Genomic DNA, 26910 nt, shown 5'->3' on the forward strand with positions numbered 1-26910 from the left:
GGAGATCACATCAAGGATGATCAATGGAAACAGTGGAAACAAGATTGTCATGGTCAAATCTGCCGTCTTTATACTGTCAGATATTGGTTCCACTAGCCTATATTTGGCCCAATTGCTCCTGAGTCTTTAAGGTCTGCAAAACACTGTTGGCTCATCTGGATAGGAGTTTGACCACTGTGTTGTGCTTCATCATCACTCTTTCAGCCTATACTTACAGATAGCGGTGTGTGTGTTTGTCTTCACAGCCAGATTAGATTCTGCACTGTAACCTGAGCAAAAGGGCCTGGAGCTAAACACCTTAGCCTAGCGATTTCCTGGTTGGACACACCCTCTTTTCCACCATGACACACCGTAGGACAGAGGATATTTCTGGATGGGGGTACAGTACAGAATTTATCCAGTGGACAGTACCAGGCTCATGAATGGTAGGGGAACGGAAAATGTAATTTAAGATTCCCAACTGTGTCAACACAAGACTCCCATCACAGAATGTAATTAACCCTTCAATCCAAGAGTGGGTGACTGGTAAATACACCACAACTCTCATACTACTGGCAAGTATCACTATCAAGTGCCCCTGTTTTGAAATGTATTACTGTTTTAGTGTTGCTGTATTTTTGCTAAATATAAAAAAATATATTTAAAAAAAAGTAACTAGAGAGTCTAATGTTATGCTAGAAAGACACATTAGAAAGACAAAACAATTTAGGGTTGGAAGATGGCAACCTTTGTCCTATCGTGATTATGCACTCATAAAACATTGTGATATGATGGTATCGCCCCCTATTCCAAAATGTTTTACTCCGCTAAAAAACACAGCTGGGCTGTAGCACGAAATCGCATGCTACAACTGGATGAATCATGATGGAATATCATGTTGTTGAAAGCCTGGGCAGAGGCTAAGGGCAGGCAAATCTTTTCTAATATTCCTTTTTGGTGGAGCTTCAGCATGGAACAGGTTTGTATGTGTCTGTGAAACGCACATGGCGGATCAAAGCGACTGAACAACTGATGAGGAATGGACTGTCCTGCTGTAGTGAGTTAAATTATAGAACTGGATAATTGCTTTATTTGCCTCATCCTCTCTTAATATTGTTTGTTCAATCTCTCAAAGTTGTGACTGAGAATTGCCTATACCTAGTAGGCCTATAGACTCAGACTTTCATTCTTGTTCTTTTTGAAAGGGGCAACTTTAGGACAACACCATCTTAGGCTATTACAATACTTGGGAAATAGGCTAGGCCTACTGTTCATAACTTGAACTTGTCTTAAAGGTTTTATGATAGGTCTAGTAGGAGGATTGTCCACTTGGTTTTCAACCTCGCATGGAGTGATTATTATACCCCACACGGATAATTTATTTCTTAATAAGCTTAAACTTGATTCAACTTCTCATTCGATTTTTATATAGGCTATCGATATAGTCCCCTGGCTACCTTTCGTTTTTGAGGGTATTCAAACAACTTTTTGAGATGGAACTCCATTAAATTCATTCATTGTTTGATCGAGAGAAAGCATACCGTAGCCCAAAGTCATATTTATAGCCTATCGAATGGAGAGAGAAGGGAATATAGCCTACTTTTTAAAAACAGCTAGACAAGATAGTCAAAGGAAAATTCCACCCAAAAACTATCTTTTGTTATTTGTTTCATTAGTCCATTGTTGATATAGTCCCAAACTGTTTTGCATGTCAGCAATCACGTCGTCAAGATCTATAACTTTCAAAATACAGAAATACAGCCTAAATTATGCATTTTCTATGATGACCAAAGTATGAAAAATGACTGTTGCTTCTACAGTGATAAAATTGGATCTTAAAGATACTGAGACCCTCCCATCCTTGGATTCAGGAGGCCGGATTATTAAGGGGATAGGGTGGCATCACCCTAACTGTCATTTTAATACACCAATGGTAACATGATATTCTCTTACTCAATTTAAATAAGTACTTCCTTTTAACCAACATCGGAAAAGTTGTCTTTGCGGACGGGCGTGGTTTATATAGCTAGATAGCTACTCGACTATAGGGTTCCAGCAATTATAAAAGTTTACGCTATTCATCTATGGCAAAGACACATATATGTCTCCCCTTTCATCCCTGTCTGACGTTAGCTAGTTACTGGCTAGCTAGGTCTTCAGCCAGCATGGAACAAAAGGGGGGGGGGGGGGGGGGGTTCATTCAAAACTGCTGCTGTGAACCGCATCACAAGAGCCAAACGGGAGATGTATAAAAGAAATTACATCATTGATGTAATTTCCATGTTGCTTGACTTGCTTTGTGTATCACCATATTTGCTTGAGATGATTTTACTGAAACACTGCATCCAAGTTTCTTGACATAGGCGTTTCAAAGAACTGTCAAAGAACTGCGAGCTCATGAATATAAGCTCCCCGCCCACTCAGCCGGTTTTTTCAAACTTCCTGGTAGTTAGAAATACTTTCTCAATTATTTAGCACTGCTATCCCCCAAAAATATGAATGGTGATATCTTAGTCACTCAAAAGGCTATTTTACATGGGAATTAGATTTAAAGGTCCCGAACGGTCAAACAAATAAAAATCAGCAATTTTTTGGGATTTGGGGCGGTCGCACCCGAGGCCCTCAAGCTAGCTCACCTTCTGCAGGGGATACAATCCTTTTGACCCTTAGATTTTTTGTATTTATTTTTTATTACTTGTTAAACAAAATCTTTCTCTGAGCAATTGCATAAGTATAAAATAATATAAAAATAATAAAGTATACAATAGCATACAAATACAGTATTTGTATTTATTTTATAGTCTTTTTTGCTCTTCTTTATCAAGGGATCCAATAATTCCAGACCCCACAGTATGGTTTAGGCTATAATCTGACAGAGAGAAACAATATTTTATGATTCGACATTTTGCGCTGCTTTGGTGGAATTCTCTGCTCACCCTACATTCCTCTCTTGCATTCTGTATACAACATATTTATTGAAATAGGTTATAGCAAATAGGAATAGGCAAATTACTCGGAATGTCACTTGTGTGCTGCCCTGCTGTGCGAGATTTTATAGGCAGTCAAGTTAAAATAGGCTATCCATCGTCGGTCATATCACAATGTCTTCACCATCAACAATGGCTCTCAATCATCGTCGATAGATGATACTATCTTAATATCACCCAACCATAAAACAATGTACCCTAGTGTGTACACTGTATAGTACACTTAAACTAAGGAATCCTTTTACAATGTAACAGTGTGTAGCCTACTCAAACAGACTCTCTAAGACATATTTTTAGGCTGTATGTATTATTCAAGGCCTCTGTCCCAGCATGTGCCCTGGAAAGGAATAAAATAGTTGTTACTTTGGGGCGGGGATAAAAACATGGCATCCCTCTACATACACACCACTAAACCTGGATCCTGTCCACAATAACCACACACAAAGCCATACAACTGTAAAACAGCCATACAGCCAGGACTCAAGACAGACAAGGGACATAGAATCCAATCCCCAACCTTTCAAAGGACAAGGCAATAATCGACTGTGTGGGCAAAACGTGACCCTGTAAAACAAAAAAAACAAAAAAAAACTGATCTGACACGATTGGATAGGTGAAAGCATGGGTTGCATCATACAGTATATCAATCCATCAATCCATCCATGTCAGACAGGATATTGCTTCAAGGAACAGAAGTAATAAAGGTGTCAAACAGAGCCCAAGTAATGACAACAACCAGAGCTCAGAACTCACATGTAAGCAGACGTCAAACCCATGCTTCTTTAGCCTGATCCCAGATCCAATTGGGCTGTCTTGACAACTGGACCATGAGTGACAAGGAGTTGGCAAGACAGCACAAACAGATCTGGGACCAGGCTATTGCTTTGTAGTCAGAAGGTAAACCGTGGGAGACATACTTTAGAATGTGAAAACCACATGAATGTACAGCATGACAATGGAATCCCTAATCACTCTGGTTATGCAGGGAGAAGAGGAGGGAGTTGGCGGGGGGGGGTCAATGGAAACCAAATAGCAAATGAAAATCAATTATTACATACGGAGGACCTCCACGCGCAAAAGCTGCGTCCATCGGGAAAAGGTTCAACCTCTGTCACCTCCTAAAAGAGTAACACCAGAAGACTGAGAAAGGGCTGAGAGACTGAGAAAGAGGAGACAGTTGAACACACACACAACAGAGAGCATGACCATGGCACAGAGCCATATGAAGCTAAAATTAACATGTTTTTCCCCCTTCTTTCAGCGGACTCACCAGATACCACACATAGTGGAATCTGCTGAAGATCTTCATCTTCATGTCTGTGACAGCAGGTCAGTGTGTGTGTCGGTGTCCCAGTCACCTTGACAATGGCTAGCTAGTGGAAGCTACCTCTGCCTGTCCTCCCGCAGCATCTCAAGTGACAGCCCTGTCACACTCGGACTAGCTCCCTCTCTCCAAAACAAGCCTCCCTCTTTACCCTGTGTGTGTCTGTCCGTCCCTCATCAACACTCGTCACTGCTGCTGGCTGAGTTTGGCACCTCCCCCTTCCGCTGAGGCCGCAGCGGCATGCGAACTCATTGGGATGCGAGTGTGTGTGTGTGTGTGTGTGTGTGCAGGTCGATGCTGGCTTGCGCAATGGGTTTAGAATAACCAACCAAACCCCGTGCAGATTAGCTCCAGCATGAAACATTTATACAGCCTCTATTTGAGAGCCATGTACTCTACTTCTCCCATTGTGTGAGTATGTATATAGACTCATGTTTTCTCCTGCAGCATGCACAAACCAGAAAGCCAAAATGAACCCTTTCCAGTTCACAATCCACTGCCTCCTCCTCTGAGAAGCAGAAAAGCTAATACTTTGAGCTAAACTTAGAGCCCCCCTCTGTCCAAAAGGGGACAATCTGTAACACGATGGAGCCCTCTAGAAATGTATTAATAATTCACACAGGCAGATATAAGGCATACTAAGCACACTCTAAAAACCGCAGTCATGAGGAAATGAAATGCACATGAGTCTAGGCGAATATTTCAACTGAGCAATTAGCTAGTATGTTATAGATTCAGCCTATCCCAGCTAGCACAACACATTTTCGTAATGTTCTGCAACGTTGCAATTAGACCGATATCAACCTTGCCTCTCACATTCCCTTTGCAGTAAGGCATAAAGACTAGACTGTCGCAATATGCTGTATCATAAACACATTAGGTGAATGAATGACTGGTATATAACACAGCCGACATGCATGGATTTCAACACACACGCGCATACCTGTGACGAGGACTGAGTGGTCTTAACCCGGTCACGTCATGTATGTGTTAATAATATATCATGATGACTTCAGACTATCAACATGCAGAAAGAACCGAAATAGCACAGAAATACACAGAGGAAAAAAGGCTTACCTGCAGAGCAGCCTGGGAAACAGTGGAGAGAGGTGGAAGAAAAAGAGGAGAGGTTAGAACTGCTGATACATACTGTCAGAAAGAGAAAGAGAGAGGGAGGGAGCGAGACTACATAAAAATAGCATCTAGTAAAAGGGAGGGGGTTGGACAAGGAGGGCGCTGGGATGCAAGACGCACAAGGATGAGCGTAAATTTGCACGGGCCACGAACGAGAGGGCTCCCTGGCTGGAAGTGCTGCTCATGCTGGAGAGCAAGCTGCTGCTCGCCATGTTCCGCTCACACACACAGACAGACATGCACACACAGACACAAAAAATGGATCTGGAAAGAGATTTACATACAGACACAGACTGACAGACATACTAAGAGGCCAGACAGGCAAACAAACTTGGACGTAGATTCATACACAGACATTCACACACAACAAATCCCAACAAACTCACTCATGCACAAAAACAGGTTCCAGTGAAACTTATCCATTGTGTTCCTTTTTTAAAAAAATTTATTTTTATTTTTTGGAGATATATGCATTCGAAATGTATTCAGACGCCTTGACTTTATCCACATTTTGTTACGTTACAGCCTTTTTCTAAAATCATTTTTTTTTTTATCATCAATCTACACACAATACCCCATAATGGCAAACCGAAAACTGTTTTTTAGAAATGTTTGCAAATGTATTAAAAAATTAAAAACTGAAATACCTTATTTACATAAGTATCAGACCCTTTGCAATGAGACTCGAAATTAAGCTCAGGTCCATCCTTTTTCCATTGATCACCCTTGAGAATTTTCTACAACTTGGAGTCCACGGTCTCTATAAGGTCCCACAGTTGACAGTGCATGTCAGAGCAAAAACCATGCCATGAGGTGGAAGGAATCGTCCGTAGAGCACAGAGACGACAGGACTGTGTCAAGGCACAGGTACAAAAAAATTCTGCAGCATTGAAGGTCCCCGAGAACAGATTCTTAAATGGAAGACGTTTAGAACCACCAAGACTCTTCCTAGAGCTGGCTGCCTGGCCAAACTGAGCAATCGGGGGAGAAGGGCATTGGTCAGACAGGTGACCAAGAACCCGATGTTCACTCTGGCAGAGTTCCTCAGTGGAGATGGGAGAACCTCCCAGAAGGACAACAATCTCTGTAGCACTCCACCAATCAAGCTTTTATGGTAGAGTGGCCAGACGGAAGCCACTCCTCAGTAAGAGGTACATGACAGCCCTCTTGGAGTTTGCTTAAAGGCACCTAAAATACGTTCTGACCATGAGAAACAAGATTCTCTGGTCTGATGAAAGCAAGATTTAACTCTTTGGCCTGAAAGCCAAGCGTCACATCTGGAGGAAACCTGGCACCATCCCTACGGTGAAGCACAGTGGTGGCAGAATCGTGCTGTGGGGTTTTCTTCAGCGGCAGGGACTGGGAGACTAGTCAGGCTTGAGGGAACGATGAACGGTGAAAAGTACAGAGAGATACTTGATAAAAACCTGCTCCAGAGCCAACAGGACAACGACCCTAAGCACACAGCCAAAACAACGCATGAGTGGCTTCGGGACAAGTCTCTGAATGTCATTGAGTGGCCCAGCCAGAGCCCGGACTTGAACCCGATCGACCATCTCTGGAGAGACTTGAAAATAGGTGTGCAGTGTCGCTCCCCATACATCCTGACAGAGCTCATTATGGGGTATTGTGTCTAGATTGAGGGGAAGAAAAAACAATTTAATCAATTTTAGAAAAAGGCTGTAACGTAACAAAATGTGGAAGTCAAGGGGTCTGAATACTTTCCGAAAGCACTGTATACAGTACCAATCAAAAGTGGACACACCTACTCACTCAAGGGTTTCTTACTTTTTTACTATTTTCTACATCGTAGAATAATAGTGAAGACATCAAAACTATGAAATAACACATATAGAATCAGGTAGTAACAAAATAAGTGTTAAACAAATCAAGTAGCCACCATTTGCCTTGCTTTGCACACTCTTGGCATTTTCTCAACCAGCTTCACCTGGAATGCTTTTCCAACTGTCTTGAAGGAGTTCCCACATATGCTGAGCACTTGTTGGATGTTTTTCCTTGACTCTGCGGTTCAAATCATCCCAATTTGGTTGAGTGACTACCTCATGAAGCTGGTTGCGAGAATGCCAAGAGTGTGCAAAACTGTCATCAAGGCAAAGGGTGGCTACATTGAAGGATCCCAAAAATAATCTGGCACACACACACACAACTATATATACAACTATATATACAGTTTATATAAAAAAAGTATGTGGACAGCCCTTCAAATTAGTGGATGTGTCTATTACAGCCACACCCGTTGCTAAGAGGTGTATAAAATCTAGTACACAGCCGTGCAATCACCATAGACAAAACATTGGCAGTAGAATGGCCTTATTGAAGAGCTCAGTGACTTTCAACATGGCACCATCATAGGATGCCACCTTAACAAAAAGTCAGTTTGTAAAACGTCTGCCTTGATACAGCTTCTCCGGTCAACTGTAAGTGATGGTATTGTGAAGTGGAAACGTCTAGGCGCAACAACTGCTCAGCCGCAAAGAGGTAGGCCACACAAACGGGTCCGCCGAGTTCTGAAGCACTTGGCGAGTAAAAATCGTCTGTCCTCGGGTACAAGACTCACTACCGAGTTTCAAAATGCCTCTGGAAGCAACATCAGCACAATAACTGTTCGTCAGGAGCTTTATGAAATGGGTTTCCATGGCCAAGCAGCCCCACACAAGCCTAAGATTACCATGCGCAATGCCAAGCGTCTGGAGTGGTGTAAAGCTCGCCGCCATTGGACTTTGGAGTAGTGGAAACAAGTTCTCTGGAGTGATAAAGTACGCTTCACCATATGGCAGTCTGACGGACGTATCTGGGCTTTGCGGATGCCAGGAAAACGCTACCTGCCCCAATGCATAGTGCCAACTGTAAAGTTTGGCGGAGGATAAATATCGGTTTGGGCTAGGCCCCTTAGTTCAAGTGAAGGGAAATATTAAATGCTACGGCATACAATGACATGCTAAACGATTCTGTGCTTCTAACTTTGTGGCAACAGTTTGGGGAAGACCCTTTCCTGTTTCAGCATGACAATGACCTTGTGCACAAAGCGATGTCCATACAGAAATGGTTTGTCGAGATCGATGTGGAAGAACTTGACTGGCCTGCACAGAGCCTTGACCTCAACCCCATCGAACTTCTTTGGGATGAATTAGAACGCCAACTGCGAGCCAGGCCGAATCGCCCAACATCAGTGCCTGACCTCACTAATGCTCTTGTGGCTAAATGGAAGCAATGTTCCAACATTTAGTGGAAAGCCTTCCCATAAGAATGAAGGCTGTTATAGCAGTAAAGAGAGCCCAACTCCATATTAATGCCCATGAATTTGGAATGAGATGTTCGATGAGCAGGTGTCCACTGAGAGCATAGCCTGAAAGTAAGGAGGGGCAGTTCCCCTTGCTGCTCCGTAGGCAAACAACAGGGTCTTGAAGATGATGCAAGTTTCAAATGGAAGCCAGTGAAGTGTGCGGAGGAGCGAGGTGACATGGGTTGAACACCAGGCGGGCTGCGGCGTTCTGGCTAAGTTGCAGGGGTTTGGTGGCACAAGCGGGGAGCCCAGACAACAGAGAGTTGCAGTAGTTTAGATGGGAGATGACAAGTGCCTGGATTAGGACCTTCGACACTTCCCTGTGTGAGGAAAGGTTGTACTCTACATGGATGTTGTAGAGCATGAACCCGCAGGAGCGAAGTCACTGCTTTGATGTTTGCAGAGAACGACAGGTTGTTATCCAGGGTCATGCCAAGGTTCTTTGCACTCAGAGGAGGACACGGTGGATTTGTCAACCGTGCGTGATGGAGAGGTCTTGCCAGTGATGGAGAAATCATGCCAATTGCATGATCCATCAAAACTTGAGACATCTGTGTCATTGTGTAGCGTGACAAAACTGCACATTTTCAAGTGGCCTTTTAATGTCCCCGGCAGTAGGTGCACCTGTGTAATGATCATGCTGTTTAATCAGCTTCTTGATATGCCACACCTGTCAGGTGGATGGATTATCTTGGCAAAGGAGAAATGCTCACTAACATGGAACTAAACAAATTTGTGTATGGAATATGGAAAATTTCTGGGATATTTTACTTCGGCTCATGGGACCAACATGTTGCGTTTATATTTTTGTTCAGTGTACATTCATAAAGCATGTCACGGACCATTCTAAAACTAGGCTACTTGCGGACGGGGCTGCTAAAAATTTGTTTAGGCTTCACCTTGTTCAGGCTTGTTACCTCATTAGCTAGTTATAGCTGGGGCACGTTCAGCAGGACGCAACGTTTTGGTACGTTCAGATATAAATATGCTATGTAGAACAAACATCTCTCTCTGACATGTTGAATAAGGAATAACGTTGGCTCCATTCATGAAATCTTTATCTGCAATGTTAGAGAACGTTTTGCAACTGAACGTGGCCCTGGGAGCTTATATGCAAACATTTGGTAGCAGGGGACTTGAATCGGACTCGACTACATTTCTGGGCTTTTAGCTCATTAGTTCCCATTCAAAGTCATTAGCCTCCATTTTACTTTTGGACATCAATGTGGCTTCGGCGTCTGTGGAACATTGATAATGGCGCGATCGAGTGACGGAGGTGCAACGTCTCCCTCTCTGCTGCTCTTTAATATCTATGTAGGCTTAGGAATTCATGGCCAGATGATTATATATATATATATATATATATATATATATATATATATATATATATATATATATATATATAAGTCCCCCCCCCCCTCCTATTTCTTCTGGTGGGAAGAGAATAGGATGTTAAGCAGAAAAATTATAGACTAAAAAGAGTTCCAAAATGAACACTGCCCGGGAGGAAGAGCAGCTGTGTATTGTCGAGGTTGACCTTGAGCTGGTGGGCCGACATCCAAGCTGAGAAGTTTGCCAGGGTGTAAAGAGAAAAAAGGAGAGGGCCTAGAACCGAACCCTGGGGGACAGCAGTAGTGAGAGCACGTGGTGCAGACACAGATCCTCTTCACACCACCTGGTAGGAGCGACTTGCCAGGTATGATGCAATCCAGGATTGTGCAGAACCTGAGACACCCAACCCTGAGAGAATGGAGAGGAGGATCTGATGGTTCACGATGTCGAAGGGAGCAGTTAGATTTAGTCGCAGAGGAGAGAGAGTCCGCTTTGGCAGAGCGGAGAGTCTCCGTGACACAGAAGAAAGCGGTCTCAGTTGAGTGAGTCGCCTTGAAGCCTGACTGGTTAGGGTCAAGAAAATCATTCTGAGAGAGACAACGAGAGAGTTGGTCAGAGACAACAGGCTCAAGTGTTTAGGAAAGAAAAGAAAGAAGGGATACCGGTCTGTAGTTTTTGATGTCAGGGATGAGTTGAAGGAAGTGAAGAATGGGCAAAGGTCTCCAGAGATGGTGTGGAGAAGGGAGGAAGGGATGGGGTCAAGTGGGCAGGTTGTCGAGCGGCCAGACATCACTAGTCACAGGATATCATCTAGAAAGAGAGAGGGGAGAAAGAGGTCAAGGCGTAGGGTAGTTCTGTGTGAGTGGGATCAGTGGGCTCAGTAGCCCGAGAGAATGAGGAACGGATATTGTTAACCTTTTTTCCAAAGTGGTTGACAAAGTCGTCCACAGAGCGGGAGGAGGGAGAAGGTGGAGGAGAAAGTTGAAAAAAGCTTGAAATTTAGAGTGATAGAAAGTGGCATTAGAAGCAGATAGAGAGGAAGAGAAGGTACAGAAGGGGGAGCGGAAGGATGATAGGTCCTTCAGAAGTTTAGTTATCCTCCATTTCCGCCGAGCCCTGTTCTGTAAGCACACAGTGAGTCACTCAGCCAGTGGAGCAAGAGGGGAAGGTCGAGCCGGCTGGGAGGAAAGGGGACCGTGGGTGTCGAAGGATGCGGAAAGGGAGAAGAGTACTGTCGAAGAGGCAGAGTCAGGAGACAGGAGGGAGAAGGATTAAGCCAAAGGAAAAGAGGATAGGATAGAAGAGGAGACAGTAGTGGGAGAGAGAGAGCAAAGATTGCGGCGGTGCATGACCATCTAGGTAGGAGCAAAGTGGGAAGGGTTGGAGGAGTAGTGTTCCCGAGACATGGAGGGGGGTTGCAGAGAGATTAGAAGGGAAACAGCCTCTTGTGAAGATGAGGTTAAGCGTGTTGCCTACCTTGTGAGTGGAAGGGGACTGGGAAAGGGGTCAAAAGAGTAAAGGGCAGGGTTCATACACATTTTGACAGATGGAATTTCATGACTTTTCCATGATTTCTCCATCACTTTTACCCCCCCCCCCAAAGTAGAACACCTGTTGGGCAACAGTATAAAACACGTGGTCTACCCTCAGTCTGGAGAGGTACTGGGTGTGCAGGAGTTTGATCAAGCTCTGCTCAAACACAGAGCCAGTTTATCAAGGTCCGGTTAAGAAGCTAATTTCTAAAATTAGGTTTGTTAGAGGGGCACTGGAATAAAAGCCTGCACACCCATTAGCTGTCCTGGAGGATGGTTAACCACCCTTGATGTACAACAATGCAACATTACAACCAAACACGTTTTATGCTTTTTGAAATAATTCACTCACTTAATATATCAAAGATCAAATGGCTATTCAGCTGAAGAAAGCCCACACTCGCAAGTGTCGGTGGAAAGTTTTTGGGTCATGACGAAAACATTTAAATATAAGATATGTTTTGAATTGGCTACCTATTTATTAGTCTGTTCTCTATCATATTGTCCGACTGCCTCTCTCTCCTTGAGCAACGGCCCACTCGTCTCGGCCCACACATGCATGCAGGTGATACTCGCTAACACAGACGCGCTAAAGTGTCATTCCGATTCTGGCTGATATTTTTATTTGATTCATAAAATATTTAAAAACAGTACCTAGATAAATTACATGAACTGAAATGATTTAATTTCCATTGACTTTTCCAAAACTTTTCTGATTTTATAATTTTTCCAGGCCTGGAAAACACCATTTCAAAATTCCATGACTTTTCCAGGATTTTCATGAAACCCTGAAAGGAGTGGATAGAAATTAATTGCAGTCAGGCGTCGGGAGTTTAAAGTCGCCCAGTACGATGACTGGTGAGCCATCGTCGGGAAATTAGCTTATCAAGAACTCTCCAAGGACACTTGGTGGCGATAGACGAAAACAATGTTAAGCTTGAGTGGACAAGTAACAGTGACCAGATGGAATTCAAATGAGGAGATACTGGTGAGAGAGAGGGAAAAGAGAAAATCTCCAATTAGGAGAAGTTAGTAGCCCAGTGCCACCACGACCAGACGCTCTCGGATTATGAGAGAACACAGTCAGATGACGAGAGAGCAGCTGGAGTAGCAGTATTTTTTGGGGTAATCCATGTCTCCATCAGGGCCAAAAAGTGTAGGGACTTAAGGGCAGCCTTATTGACCACAAATCGGCAGGTCTAAAAGCTGCCGGAGACTAGGAATTACACATGGGTTGCAGCCACGGGCTGGGGAGAATCTATTAAATCTACAGGGAGAGTAGCGAACAGGGATAGATGGTGAAACGTATCCCTGTCGTTTGGTAAGTGAGCCCCGAAGCGTCCGACCCACTTGAATAAAGCACGGTGTGTGTCGGTGACTTATTAGGGTGCCATTTAGGACATAGCCTGTGAGCTCCCATTATCAACGCCTGCCCAATGACTCCTCTACTCTTCTAGTGTTCCACAACACATTAGTAAGTTGCAGTTCTGTGTTTCATAGCGCTAAATAAACCATTAATAGTCATCATTAATGAAATAATGAATTCACCATTCATACTGTTTGCATAGAAATAGAATGATAAATATAATGATAGTGTGTGTATAAGAGTGAGTAGATAGGTACAGAAGTGAAGGGGGTGACAAAATACAATGACAAAATACCTCATAGATAGTCGTTAATAATTACTTTTTTTCATTACAATACATGCTGTACTCATAGAAGTAGAATGACAGATCCTCCATTTCTGCATGCATTAGAGTGAAGAAGGGCAGAAGTGGATGAGTAACTGGGGGTATATTGGTGAGGCTTTCTGAAAATCCCAGTTTTAGGGCTGATCCTTTCATAGAATGGGTTAGAGTGCAATAAGAAAGGCTTTATGGCTTAGGGAAAAGGACCCGGCTCAGTCAAATCACTGCTTTAAACCAGAGCTCCCCAAGGCTAGAGACAGGGAGGGTGTGTGTGTGCGCGCTCAAGCTTAGCTAGAGCAGGGTTTCCCAAACTCTATCCTGCCAGTGCCAAAGGACATCCAGCCAACTTGGGAAGCATTGGAGTCAACATGGGCCAGCATCCCTTGTGGAATACTTGACACCTTTTTGAGTCCTTGCCCCGATAAATTGAGGCTGTTCTGAGGGCAAAAGTGGGGGCGCAACTCAAGATTTGGAAGGTATTCTTAATGTTTTGTACACTCAGTGTATAGCGCAAGTGTGCCAAAAAAGGTGAGTCATGTTTCTGTGTGTGTGTGTATGTGTGTGTTACCTTCTGTTGAATGGTAGAGTGTTTCTGCTCCATGTCCCTCTTCTCTTTGGCTGCATCAACCACCAGCTGGTCCAGCTGAAACACACAGAGCACAGGTTAGGATTGTTTGAAACCATCAAGTGCGTGTGTGCCATATTTTTAAGCAGGTTGCAATAGTCTAAAGAATATGACCGTTCCTTATTGGACAAGTTCAGGTAGTCCCTCCCTATTTCAGTCAGATATCTGAACGTTTTGTGCCTAATGAACACGATCCCGGTCTGTTCCCCACAATCCCCAGTAGGCCCCATATCCTCTCTAGCTACAGTAAAGGGTTCAAGGCTAGTTTGTAAGGGTTTTTGTGTCTGTAGTTGCTAATTAACTTTCAGTTTCCCCTAGAAATAGAGTTCATATGCAAAATACTTGGTTATCTGAAGTGGCTTCCTCTACTCATCTGTTGTCCTTAATTTAGCACTGTTCTGAAAACACTGCATGAAAGCAATATTGCAGTCTGTATGCTCTCTTTCAAACTTGGACCATAAAGGTGTCCCTTGGATAAAGAACTGCTCCACTACGAGATGAGCTCTCCTCCTTCAGATTGAGGAACTTGAAGACTGTTTGACTAGGTCGTTGGATGACCCCAGAGTTTGTTTCCTACATCAGTGTAATTCTAGTCTCCGCGTCGGGAGGGTTCTCGGCCACAAACAGCCTAAATCAGCATCTGTGATAACTCATCTCGAGCAAACACTATCTGGTAACAAAGATCATTTGGCGAGAAAGGAACCAGGACGCAGCGAATGTGTGTCTAACGAAACTCCTGTATCATCACAACCTACAGAAACGATCTAACCTAAGGGAACTATGGGACATTACACTTTATTTTACAGTTCTGTTTTAGTCTTGGTATGAACTAAGGAACAACCTATTACTTACAGTAGGTTTAGAGTTTCAATGAACCCCAAAGAATCAAAAAGTAGGTAGTCGATTTGTAATAACCATTTTTCATGCAATGTCTAAGTAAATACCAGGGCTGTAAATGAAAGCATAAACAACCTCACTGATATAACTTATTAAACAACATGTTTATAAAATAATGAATACACTGAGGAGGATTAGCTAACACTCCACAGAATCTATACTCTAATAAACCCAGTACTAAGTAACGTTATGAAAAAGACATACATTAATGTCATCAGAGGCAATCTGGGGGGCTGTATTGAAACAAAGAGCACAATTACAGCACAGATTCACCACAAGTGCAGCATAGCATAGGCCTAATTTCATAATTCATACAAGACAAGCCGACACTATGGAATAAATTATTCTAAGGAGCCTAAATCAGGATCCAACTCCACTCACACTAAACCTGGGCGACAGGAAGCCTAGCGGTTAAGAGTGTTGGGCCAGTAAACGAAAGGTCACTGGTTCGAATCTGCTGTTCCGCCCTTGAGCAAGGCAGTTAACCCCCAACAACAACCGCTCCCTGGGCACCGATGATGTGCACATCGATTAAGACAGCCCCCCGTACCTCTCTGATTCAGAGGGTTGGGTTAAATGCGGAACATACATTTCGGTTGAATGCATTCAGTTGCGCAACTGACTAGGTATCCCCCTTTCCCTTTACCGACTACTAAAGCCCACTACTAGATGCCTCTGGAGCTGAGATAGATATTTGGGGACATAGTGTTTTGTTTTAGCAAAAAGTGGGCAGGTTTGCGGAATGACAGCTGGATTGGATTGGAAATGTTTTCCCCCTTCTCCATAACAACCAGACTACAGCTTCTAGTGGATTTTAACAGTACATGTGACTATATCCATAAACCCAGAATTACAGTCCCTTCTGGTCATTCTATTTCTATGTGTAGGCTATATCACTGTAACTGGTCCATTCAGAAGTAGGCCTTGTGATTCTGACTCACCCACTGCACGACCACCGACTGACTTGGTCTTACAATTCAAACCACTCACTAGGGTGGTGGTTGTGCATCTTTGTTCCCTTTCACTCTGTCATCATGTAGAAAATCAGTCACTAGTTACACAGTGTGCATACTGGTTCTGACATTTGACTGATGAATAGTCACGGTAAATTCATTCATTCATTTCTGTGTAAAAAAAAATACATTTCGTTATTCAACCTAGGCTAAAAGCATCTTGGAAAGACAATCGCTTCAATCTTTCAGTTCCTGATATAAAAAGTTCAGTTACTGAAATCCCTAAATTGTTTAGGAAACACATTCCATACCCTTGCTCTCTTTACATGAAACATGTAAGTATTGCATGCATGTGACCAATAGGGCCTGACCTATAGGTGGGGTGGCAGGTAGCCTAGTGGTTAGTGTTGGACTAGTAACCGAAAGGTTGCAAGATCGAATCCCCGAGCTGACAAGGTAAAAATCTGTCATTCCCTGAATAAGGCAGTTAGTTAACCCACTGTTCCTAGGCCAACATTTAAAATAAGAATTTGTTCTTAACTGACTTGCCTAGTTAAATAAAGATAAAAAAATATAAAATAAATTGCCTAACATAATCACATCAATAAATCGGTTAAAACAAACTCTGAACACAGTAATGTCGACCGCAACATTTATGCGGAGGATGTGAAAAATACATGGGGAAATGGGGGAATGTTTACTAGTTGCTCAATAGGGAAAAGGGAAGTCATATCTGTGGAAGACATTTGATAAGTGTGGAAACTACTGGAGATCAAGAAAAGGGAAGGATAGGAGGAAGTGTGGCATGAGTATTATGTATGCCAAACAGTTCCTGTTAGATTACAATATAATAATTTTTCTGACCATTTGGAACAATGTAAACACTATGTGTACCAGAGAGTCTGTTCTAACGAGAAAATAAATACATATATAGAGCATTTATTTACATTTTAGTAATTTAACAGACGCGCTTATCCAGAGCGAGTTACAGTAGTGAGTGCATACATTCTCGTACTGGTCCAACGTGGGAATCGAACCCACAACCCTGGCGTTGCAAGCTCCATGCTACCAACTTACCTCAGACTAAAAATAGTTACATGCATTCGTGAATAGATGTTTATTTATTGTTTAGACTAATTATTCAAAGCTCCCTTTGTTATTTCATTTTAAAACTAAAACGCTTGATTGCATTTCAAAGCATGAACATCTCGTATGTTGTGTGATGGCATGAACAAATTATTGACTGATTGATAGATACAGTAGCCTATATATTGAAATATAGGCCTAAGTAAGTGACGGTACAAAGATGCGCTACGCTGACAGACACAGCAAACCTTTTTGCCACAGTTCGCATTGATGTGCCATCCTGGATGAACTGCACTACCTGAGCCACTTGTGTGGGTTGTAGACTCCGTCTCATGCTACCACTAGAGTGAAAGCCCCGCAAGCATTCAAAAGTGACCAAAACATCAGCCAGGAAGCATAGGAACTGAGAAGTGGTCTGTGGTCACCACCTGCAGAATCACTCCTGTTTTGGGGGGTGTCTTGCTAATTGCCTATAATTTCCACCTTTTGTCTATTCCATTTGCACAACAGCATGGGAAATGTATTGTCAATCAGTGTTGCTTCCTAAGTGGACAGTTTGATTTCACAGAAGTGTGATTGACTTGGAGTTACATTGTGTTGTTTAAGTGCTCCCTTTATTTTTTTGAGCAGTGTATTTCCAGGGTTCCAACAGTTCACCCAAGTGTTTTGCTCTAAATCGCAAGTCAAATAGCAATTGCAACATTTGGTTAAAAATAAAGCCTAAATTGTTTGCCCATATCACGCAGCCCTACGTGGCAGTGTGGAAATGATCTCAAATGAGTGCAGGAAATGCAGAAATGTATGCAAATGCAGGAAATCATTTTTGGTTGAAGTTGAATTGAACAGTATAAAACAATCCGAATGGAGAAAGACCCATTGAAATCACTTAGAATGTTTGTGTTGCCACCCTAGGGTCACGCACTACTCACAAAACATAAAATGCTGTCAAACCGTCAATTTAAAAATTATACGTGATATGATACTTTGGCCATATCGCCCAACCCTAGTTTAAACTCCCCCTGGTCCAGAGGAAGCTGCTGATATATCTGACCAATGATGGGGGGGGGGGTCGATAGTTACATATTCTTTTTGGATGATATTACATCGATATTTCACCCCACTGAGTGCCAATTACTAACATTTGCTACTGTAGGTAGCGTTAGCTAGTGCTAGTTGTCTGTACCTGAGCCAAAACTCCAGTATGTTTTATCCTATAGCATGTTCTCCATCTTCTTTTTAAATAGTGAGCCAACAACTCTTCAGTACTTTTATTTGCCTGACTGATCAAAACTTGTTTTCTCATGCTCTCTCTTCTCTCTGCAGCAGATAGTGAGCAATATCGAATTGCAATACATACAGTATCGGCACCGAAGGATCATGATAGTATCGCATCAGGTCGGCCCCTCCAGTGACCTTGACACACACAATGAAAGTGCATCATCACTGGCCACAGGCCTAGTGTTGGTTGGTTGGCCCCACCTAGTGCCACTGAACTAAACTAGGGCACATTTTTGTACATGTGTGCACCCAGCAAAAATAATGGACAACAAGTTTGGTTTGTGGGCCGAAGCAATTACTTTTCACCCTAGTTCAACTCCTTGGCAGGGAGGAAAAGCGTTGACTGGCATGGCATTACCTTTCTGTATAGAGTAAGAGCTTGATGATAAGCTGCCAAGTTGAATCAGGTGTGTTAGCGCTGAGGGGACAGTGGTTTTCAAACCTCTCCTCGGGGACCCCCCCCAGAGCTAGCACACCTGATTCAACTTGGCAACTTATCATCATCAAGCCCTTGACTTGGTGAATTGTAAAACATCTGGAGATCCCCGAGGAGAGGTTTAAGAACCACTATGCGTTTGGATGGGCCAGGTGGAGATAAGGTTACAGTTTAATGGGAGTAAATGGGGTAAAGGCCTACCTGTCCCCCCAGCTGCTTCATGAGAGGTTGTAGTTCACTGAAGAGGTCGTAACCCTGATGGAAGAAGGTCAGGTGGGCGTACATGAAGGACAGCATCTACGGACAGGAACGTACCAATCAGAGTCGTCGTACACGAGGCAAAAGACATGGGAACAACAGTTAAGTTCATATGGTTATTTTCATAGAAAACAATATTTACCGATTTGAGGATTTCCGATCTTCTCTTAGACTGGAGTACATTGATCTGTGTGGGTAGAAAGAAAAGCTCACAGTTAGATTGGGTCACCACTGTGTGTGAGCGCGTGTGTATATGAGAAAAAGAGAGCACTAGTGAAATGATCGAATCAAATACTCATCCTAGTTCACACCAATGAACTTCAAATGCATTTAAAGTTCATTGGTTCCCATTAAATGGGCATCATGAATAGTGTATAATTAGCCAGAACTACATCACTGTAGATGTGGTAGGAACTGGATAGGTAGAAGCAGGCCCTAGGAATGGGATAGGTTTATTGCATCTACTCAATTCTACTCTCCTCGCTTCTACTATTGCGTTTACTTTCTTTCATACATCTGCAAAAGCTGAAGGGTTTGAGAACAGTGGAAGGTTGTTTTCAGACTGGGCAGTTGAGAGGACATTGAGCAACTTAAAGAACTGTGTCCGTGTCAATTGGTAAACATCTAAATGTTCCATTATAGCTGCTAAGGAAGAAGTTGGAGACATGCTGCTGACTCTCGTGTGGAAAAGAACAACATGCTGTTATTGTAAAACGTGCGTGCTAGTAGGGTTGCAAATGGTCGGACACTTTCCGGTAAATTTCCCAAAATTTTTCCATGGGGAGTTAAGCCCTGGAATTTGGGGAATTTTGCTTAAATTCATAGACAAATTTAGCTTATAAAAGTGAACGTTTTTTGTGGGATACACATAAGGCAATTCTAGGTCTTGTGGCATATTATGGTTAAACTATCCCCAATTCAATGGAATTGCAACCCCATGCATGCATTCTTCCATCATATGTGTAGTGCACTCTTCCATCACATGTACAGCGGATTCTCAAGATCTTGCACACTAATGAGATGTTATTGAGCCCACACTACTACTGTCTGAGCCAAGGACTACATGCTTTCTGGTAAGTTTTGATTACAATATGGGGTAGGGTGAATATACACTGCTCAAAAAAATAAAGGGAACACTAAAATAACACATCCTAGATCTGAATGAATGAAATATTCTTATTAAATACTTGTTTCTTTACATAGTTGAATGTGCTGACAACAAAATCACACAAAAATTATCAATGGAAATCAAATGTATCAACCCATGGAGGTCTGGATTTGGAGTCACACTCAAAATTAACCTGTCTAGGATGAGGGTGCCGCTAGCGGCACCCCCCCCCCACCCCCACTGAAAAACCAGTGCCGCGAAATTCCAAAGAAATTTTTTTTTTAAATATTTAACTTTCACACATTAAAGTCCAATACAGCTAATGAAAGACACAGATCTTGTGAATCCAGCCAACATGTCCGATTTTTAAAATGTTTTACAGGGAAGACACAATATGTAAAGATGTACATCTATTACCTAAAAACACATTAGCATAATCCACCATCTTTTATTTGTCCACCAACACCAGTAGCTATCACCAATTCGGCTAAACTAAGATATTTATAGCCCCTAACCAAGAAAAAAACTCATCAGATGACAGTCTGATAACATATTTATGGTATGGGATAGGTTTTGTTAGAAAAAAGTGCATATTTCAGGTAGATGGCATAGGTTACAATTGCACCCACCGTCACAAATGGACTAGAATAACTACATAGAGCAACGTGTTTACCTACTTACTAATCATCAAACATTTCGTAAAAATACACAGCATACACTAATCGAAAGACACAGATTCTGTGAATACAGACAATATTTCAGATTTTCTAAGTGTCTTACAGCGAAAACACAATAAATCGTTATATTAGCATAGCACATAGCACATAGCAGCCCAGCATTGATTCTAGCCAAAGTGAGCGATAACGTCAACATCGCCAAAATATATTAATTTTTTCACTAACCTTCTCAGAATTCTTCAGATGACACTCCTGTAACATCATATTACACAATCCATATAGAGTTTGATCGAAAATGTTTATATTTAGCCACCAAAATCATGGTTAGACAATGTGAAATGTAGCCCAGCTGGTGAGAAAATGTCCGTGCGCCATATTAGACAGTGATCTACTCTTATACATAAATACTCATAAACGTGACTAAAAAATATAGGGTGGACAGGGATTGATAGACAATTTAATTCTTAATACAATCGCGGAATTACATTTTTTAAATTATCCTTACTTTTCAATACAGTTTGCGCCAAGCGAAGCTACGTCAAAAAACATGGCGTCCTAAGCCACTAACATTTTTCGACAGAAACACGATTTATCATAATAAAAATGTCCTACTTTGAGCTGTTCTTCCATCAGTATCTTGGGCAAAGGATCCTTTCTTGGGTCTAATCGTCTTTTGGTGGAAAGCTGTCCTCTTGCCATGTGGAAATGCCAACTGCGTTCGGGATGAACTGGAAGCGTGCCCAGCAATTCACAGCGTTTCAGAAATAAATGTCCCAAAATCGCACTAAACGGATATAAATTGCTATAAAACGCTTTAAATTAACTACCTTATGATGTTTTTAACTCCCATAACGAGTAGAAACATGACCAGAGTAATATTACTCCCTCCACTAATGCTTGGAACAAGTGCGGGTCGATGTCCTCCAGGCGCATTACGCAGCAAGAAAAGAGTTCCTAGCTACAGGGTTTTTTAATTTGTAGTGCCTGTGAACGCGCAATCGACCCCATTCAAATCGTCATCACGTAAAGGCATCCAGGGGAAGACGTAAGCAGTGTCCGTATACTCATAGCAATAACTGCGGCCTTTTAACTGACTCCAGATCAGGGGCCAAAATTTCTGAAATCTGACTCCATGTCAGGGAAATTGCTGTAGAATGGGTTCTGTTCCACTTAGAGACAAAATTTCAACTCCTATAGAAACTATAGACTGTTTTCTATCCAATAATAATATGCATAATAATATGCATATTGTACGATCAAGAATTTTGTGGGAAGCCGTTTCAAAAATTACACGATTAGCATAAATAGTGACAACAGCGCCCCCATCCTCAACAGGTTAAAGTGGAAAAACACACTACAGGCTGATCCAACTTTGATGTAATGTCCTTAAAACAAGTCAAAATGAGGCTCAGTAGTGTGTGTGTGGCCTCCACGTGCCTGTATGACCTCCCTACAACGCCTGGGCATGCTCCTGATGAGGTAGCGGATAGTCTCCTGAGGGATCTCCTCCCAGAACTGGACTAAAGCATCCGCCAACTCCTGGACAGTCTGTGGTGTAACGTGGCATTGGTGGATGGAGCGAGACATGATGTCCCAGATGTGCTCAATTGGATTCAGGTCTGGGGAACGGGTGGGCCAGTCCATAGCATCAATGCCTTCCTCTTGCAGGAACTGCTGACAACACTCCAGCCACATGAGGTCTAGCATTGTCTTGCATTAGGAGGAACCCAGGGCCAACCGCACCAGCATATGGTCTCACAAGGGGTCTGAGGATCTCATCTTGGTACCTAATGGCAGTCAGGCTACCTCTGGCAAGCACATGGAGTGCTGTGCGGCCCCCCAAAGAAATGCCACCCCACACCATGACTGACCCACCGCCAAACCGGTCATGCTGGAGGATGTTGCAGGCAGCAGAACGTTCTCCACGGCGTCTCCAGACTCTGTCACGTCTGACACATGTGCTCAGTGTGAACCTGCTTTCATCTGTGAAGAGCACGAGGCGCCAGTGGCGAATTTGCCAATCTTGGTGTTCTCTGGCAAATGCCAAACGTCCTGCACGGTGTTGGGCTGTAAGCACAACCCCCACCTGTGGACGTCGGGCCCTCATACCACCCTCATGGAGTCTGTTTCTGACCGTTTGAGCAGACACATGCACATTTGTGGCCTGCTGGAGGTCATTTTGCAGGGCTCTGGCAGTGCTCCTCCTTGCACAAAGGCGGAGGTAGCGGTCCTGCTGCTGGGTTGTTGCCCTCCTACGGCCTCCTCCACGTCTCATGATGTACTGGCCTGCCTCCTGGTAGCGCCCCCATAATCTGGACACTACGCTGACAGACACAGCAAACCTTCTTGCCACAGCTCGCATTGATGTGCCATCCTGGATGAGCTGCACTACCTGAGCCACTTGTATGGGTTGTAGACTCCGTCTCATGCTACCACTAGAGTGAAAGCACCGCCAGCATTCAAAAGTGACCAAAACATCAGCCAGGAAGCATAGGAACTGAGAAGTGGTCTGTGGTCACCACCTGCAGAACCACTCCTTTATTGGGGGTGTCTTGCTAATTGCCTATAATTTCAACCTGTTGTCTATTCCATTTGCACAACAGCATGTGAAATTTATTGTCAATCAGTGTTGCTTCCTAAGTGGACAGTTTGATTTCACAGAAGTGTGATTGACTTGGAGTTACATTGTGTTGTTTAAGTTTAAGTTTTGAGCAGGGTATTTCATATGCGATACATGAGTTTTTGTTAACTAGTAAACAGTAGCCTACAGCAACATCTGTTTAAATCATTTTTAACATGTTAACAATTTCTGCTAGTTAGTTTTTACTACCATGTGGGGTTTAGCTAACTGAAGAGTGTTAATTCACCTGTTTCCATACATGTTTCGTTTTTATTTTTTATTTTTACAAAGGAGCTGTTTAATCTAACTGCTTAACTATTTATCTGTGCATGGAATTGTATTTTTTTTTTTTTTTTTTTAATTCAAATCATTACAGGAAAATGCCAGGGGCACTATCTGATGTGTGGAGACATTTCACTGCAGCTAATGAAGGAAAAGCTGTGTACATTTGCAAATACTGTGCCAAATAATATGTGAATGCAACAAAGATGCAGAATCATCTGGCCAAGTGCATAAAGTTCACTCAGCGCTCACAACAAGCAACCTCTGACAAAAGGCCCTCTACTTCAATGCGGTGAAAATGATGAATCAGACACCTTAACGATAGCAACAGCTCATGGTCCTCTTGGAATCAGAAGATTCTTTGACTCAATGGAGGGATGTAGTCAGAGAAATGCTGACCTCTGATGCTCACAGGCAATGTGTATTGGAAGAGATTTCTGAATATTCTTCGCCCAGCATACACTTCTCCAACCAGACATGCTTGATCTACTCATTTGCTGGATACAGAGTTCAACAGAGTTCAAATGAAGGTCAAGCAAATCATAGAGAAAGCAGACTGTATTGCAATCATCTCTGAAGGGTGGTCAAATGTTCGTGGGCAAGGAATAATTAACTACATCACCTCCACACCTCAACCAGTATTCTACAAGAGCACAGACACACAGGACAACAGATACACCGGTCTCTACATTGCAGATGAGCTGAAGGCAGTCATCAATGACCTTGGACCACAGAAGGTATTTTCACTGGTGACAAACAATGCTGCGAACATGAAGGCTGCTTGGTCTAAAGTGGAGGAGTCCTACCCTCACATCACATCCATTGGCTGTGCTGCTCATGCATTGAATCTACTCCTCAAGGACATCATGGCACTGAAAACAATGGATACACTCTACAAGAGAGCCAAGGAAATGGTTAGGTATGTGAAGGGTTATCAAGTTATAGCAGCAATCTACCTCACCAAGCAAAGTGAGAAGAATAAGAGCACCACATTGAAGCTGCCCAGCAACACCCGTTGGGGTAATGTTGTCATCATGTTTGACAGTCTCCTGGAGAGAAAGGAGTCTCTCCAAGAAATGGCCATATCACAGTCTGCCGATATGGACAGCCCCATCAAGAGGATTTATTTTGGGAGTGACTGGTAAGCAGCCGGAAACTCCTGAAACCTATAGCAGTAGCCATTGGACGGATTGAGGAAGACAATGCCATCCTGTCTGATGTTCAGACTCTGCTTGCAGATGTAAGAGAAGAAATCCGTACTGCCCTGCCCACTTCACTGTTGCTCCAAGCAGAGGAAAATGCTGTTCTGAAATACATCAAAAAGAATGAAGACTTCTGCCTGAAGCGCATACACGCTGCAGCGTACATGTTGGACCCCAAGTATGCTGGCGAAAGCACCCTGTCTGGTGCAGAGATCAACAAGGCCTATGGTGTCATCACTACCGTGTCTCGCCCCCTTGGCCTGGATGAGGGCAAGGTTCTTGGCAGTCTGGCGAAGTACACTTCCAAGCAAAGGCTTTGGGATCGAGATGCAATATGGCAGTCGTGCCAACATATCTCATCAGCCACCTGGTGGAAGGGACTTTGTGGATCTGAGGCTCTTTCCCCCGTTGCCTCCATCATCGTTCAAATCCCACCAACATCAGCCGCCTCAGAGCGCAACTGGTCCTTGTTTGGGAACACACACACCAAAGCACGCAACAGGCTGACCAACATAAGGGTTGAAAAATTGGTGGCCAACCGGGCAAATTTTAGGATTTTTGAGCCTGACAACTAGCCATCCTCAACAAGGTTGGAAAGTGACAGTGCAGATGAGGCCTCAGAGTCTGATGTTCAAGAGGTAGACATTGAGGAGGTCCAGGGAGAAGACATGGAAGCCTGGGAGGAAGACAACCAAAGCTTTAGTTTTTAGACTATAATTTTATAGATGTATGTTGAAAATGTTTTTTTTGTGAGATGCAATGGATCATTGGGGATCATTCAATATTCCCTTTCTTTTGTTGTTCAGTGAAATCATCCCATGTGACGAGTCATCTCATTTAATTAAAGTTAAATTCACAACATTTTTTTTTCTTCTTCTGTTGGAAGTACAGTAATCCCTCGTTTATCGCGGGGGTTACGTTCCGAAAATGACCCGCGATAAGTGAAATCCGCGAAATAGAAAACTTTTTTTTTTTTTACAATTAGCAACTATTACATGTATACAAATACAGTGACTCACGTGTAGGCCGTTTCACTGCTCTTCAGACTGGGCCGCTGCATCCTGACTGCGCTCTGCAGTGTTCTCTTCTTCTGAAGCCCGCGGTGCAGGTGTGTTTGTTCGGGAGAAGAACATAGTGATAGGCAGCTGTTGTCGCTCTTTTTTCTTCTTTGCAAAAAGATCCTTGTACACCGACATGCCACCATCGATTACGTTGGAGAACTGTAATGAACGGCTCATCAAAGGGTCCCATTCCTCAGCTACTCGCTTAAGTTCAGTGGCCATTCGCACCATGGTTGCTAAGCGACCAAGCGTTAGTCCTTCCTCCTCATCTCTCGTGTCCTCTTCTCCCTCTTCTCTTTCATCGTCGCTTTGTGGCTTTGTCATTTCTGCCAGCTCTGCATCGACAAAATGATAGCACAATTCGTAGCATGTTTTGATACAAGAAGCGGGAGTGAGTTTTTAGCGAATCAGAATGCAGAGCACAATGCACCAAAAAAAAGAAGAAAATGCATTATGAAAATCCGCAAAATAGCGAATCCGCGATAAGTGAACCGCGAAGTGGCGAGGGATCACTGTATTTAATAATTTGCAATTATGTCTACTTATGATAGAAACATAAACATTTTACCCTGTCTCCATATGATATGGTAAATATATCCAATGCAAAAATATCTACATTTAAACGGTATGAATATTCATTTGCATATATTTCTGTTAATTCCCATATATTCCCGTTAATTCCCACGGAAAGTTTCCACCTCTGATTATTCCCCAAAATGTGCAACCCTATGTGCTAGTAAATGCAGTCCACTTCCCCATTCACAGCAACACTATGAAACCCAAGCTATAGCTAATGCTAAGCTGCCTGGCCCCCTTATCAGACAACATGGCCCATTCATCAACATTACAGCAGCCCAGGAGAAGACCAGACAATGAAGGTACGGCTGTATACATGACTGTACTCTCCATTGTGAAAGGTCAGCTTAGCCATCGGGGGAACATAGCACAAACTGTAGAGCCATATGGGTTTGACAAGCCAGGAACTTCAGAATAGTATGAAAGAAAGGCCTATAACACTTTGGTATCTATCGGAAGAAAAATAGACTGAGGCTCTGTGAAAATTACTCTGTTGGTGTTGGACCTGTAGACGGAATATACCCAAGTGTTAAAGCTTCCAAACAGGGTCTGTATGGCATTGTATGGACAG

The 26910-nt window shown here is 43.0% G+C and overlaps 1 protein-coding gene across 4 annotated transcripts in view; it reads right to left on the reverse strand.

Annotated features, from left to right (window-relative positions):
• The window catches only part of LOC129811083 (arf-GAP with coiled-coil, ANK repeat and PH domain-containing protein 2-like), a 106268-nt gene that overhangs the window by 28078 nt on the left and 51280 nt on the right, over positions 1-26910 (reverse strand). For 2 of the 4 annotated variants that reach the window (XM_055862239.1, XM_055862237.1), the window contains exons 7-10: positions 18956-19000; positions 18757-18852; positions 13849-13923; positions 5368-5379 (exon numbers count right to left, since the gene is read on the reverse strand). In XM_055862239.1, coding sequence (XP_055718214.1) covers positions 5368-5379; positions 13849-13923; positions 18757-18852; positions 18956-19000 — 228 coding nt within the window. Of the gene's footprint in view, positions 1-4024; positions 4085-5367; positions 5380-13848; positions 13924-18756; positions 18853-18955; positions 19001-26910 lie in introns of all 4 variants that reach the window. The other 2 variants (XM_055862236.1, XM_055862238.1) reach the window with 2 other exon arrangements.

Source organism: Salvelinus fontinalis, chromosome 14 (genome assembly GCF_029448725.1).
Source record: "Salvelinus fontinalis isolate EN_2023a chromosome 14, ASM2944872v1, whole genome shotgun sequence".
In the NCBI taxonomy this organism is placed as follows: domain Eukaryota; kingdom Metazoa; phylum Chordata; class Actinopteri; order Salmoniformes; family Salmonidae; genus Salvelinus; species Salvelinus fontinalis.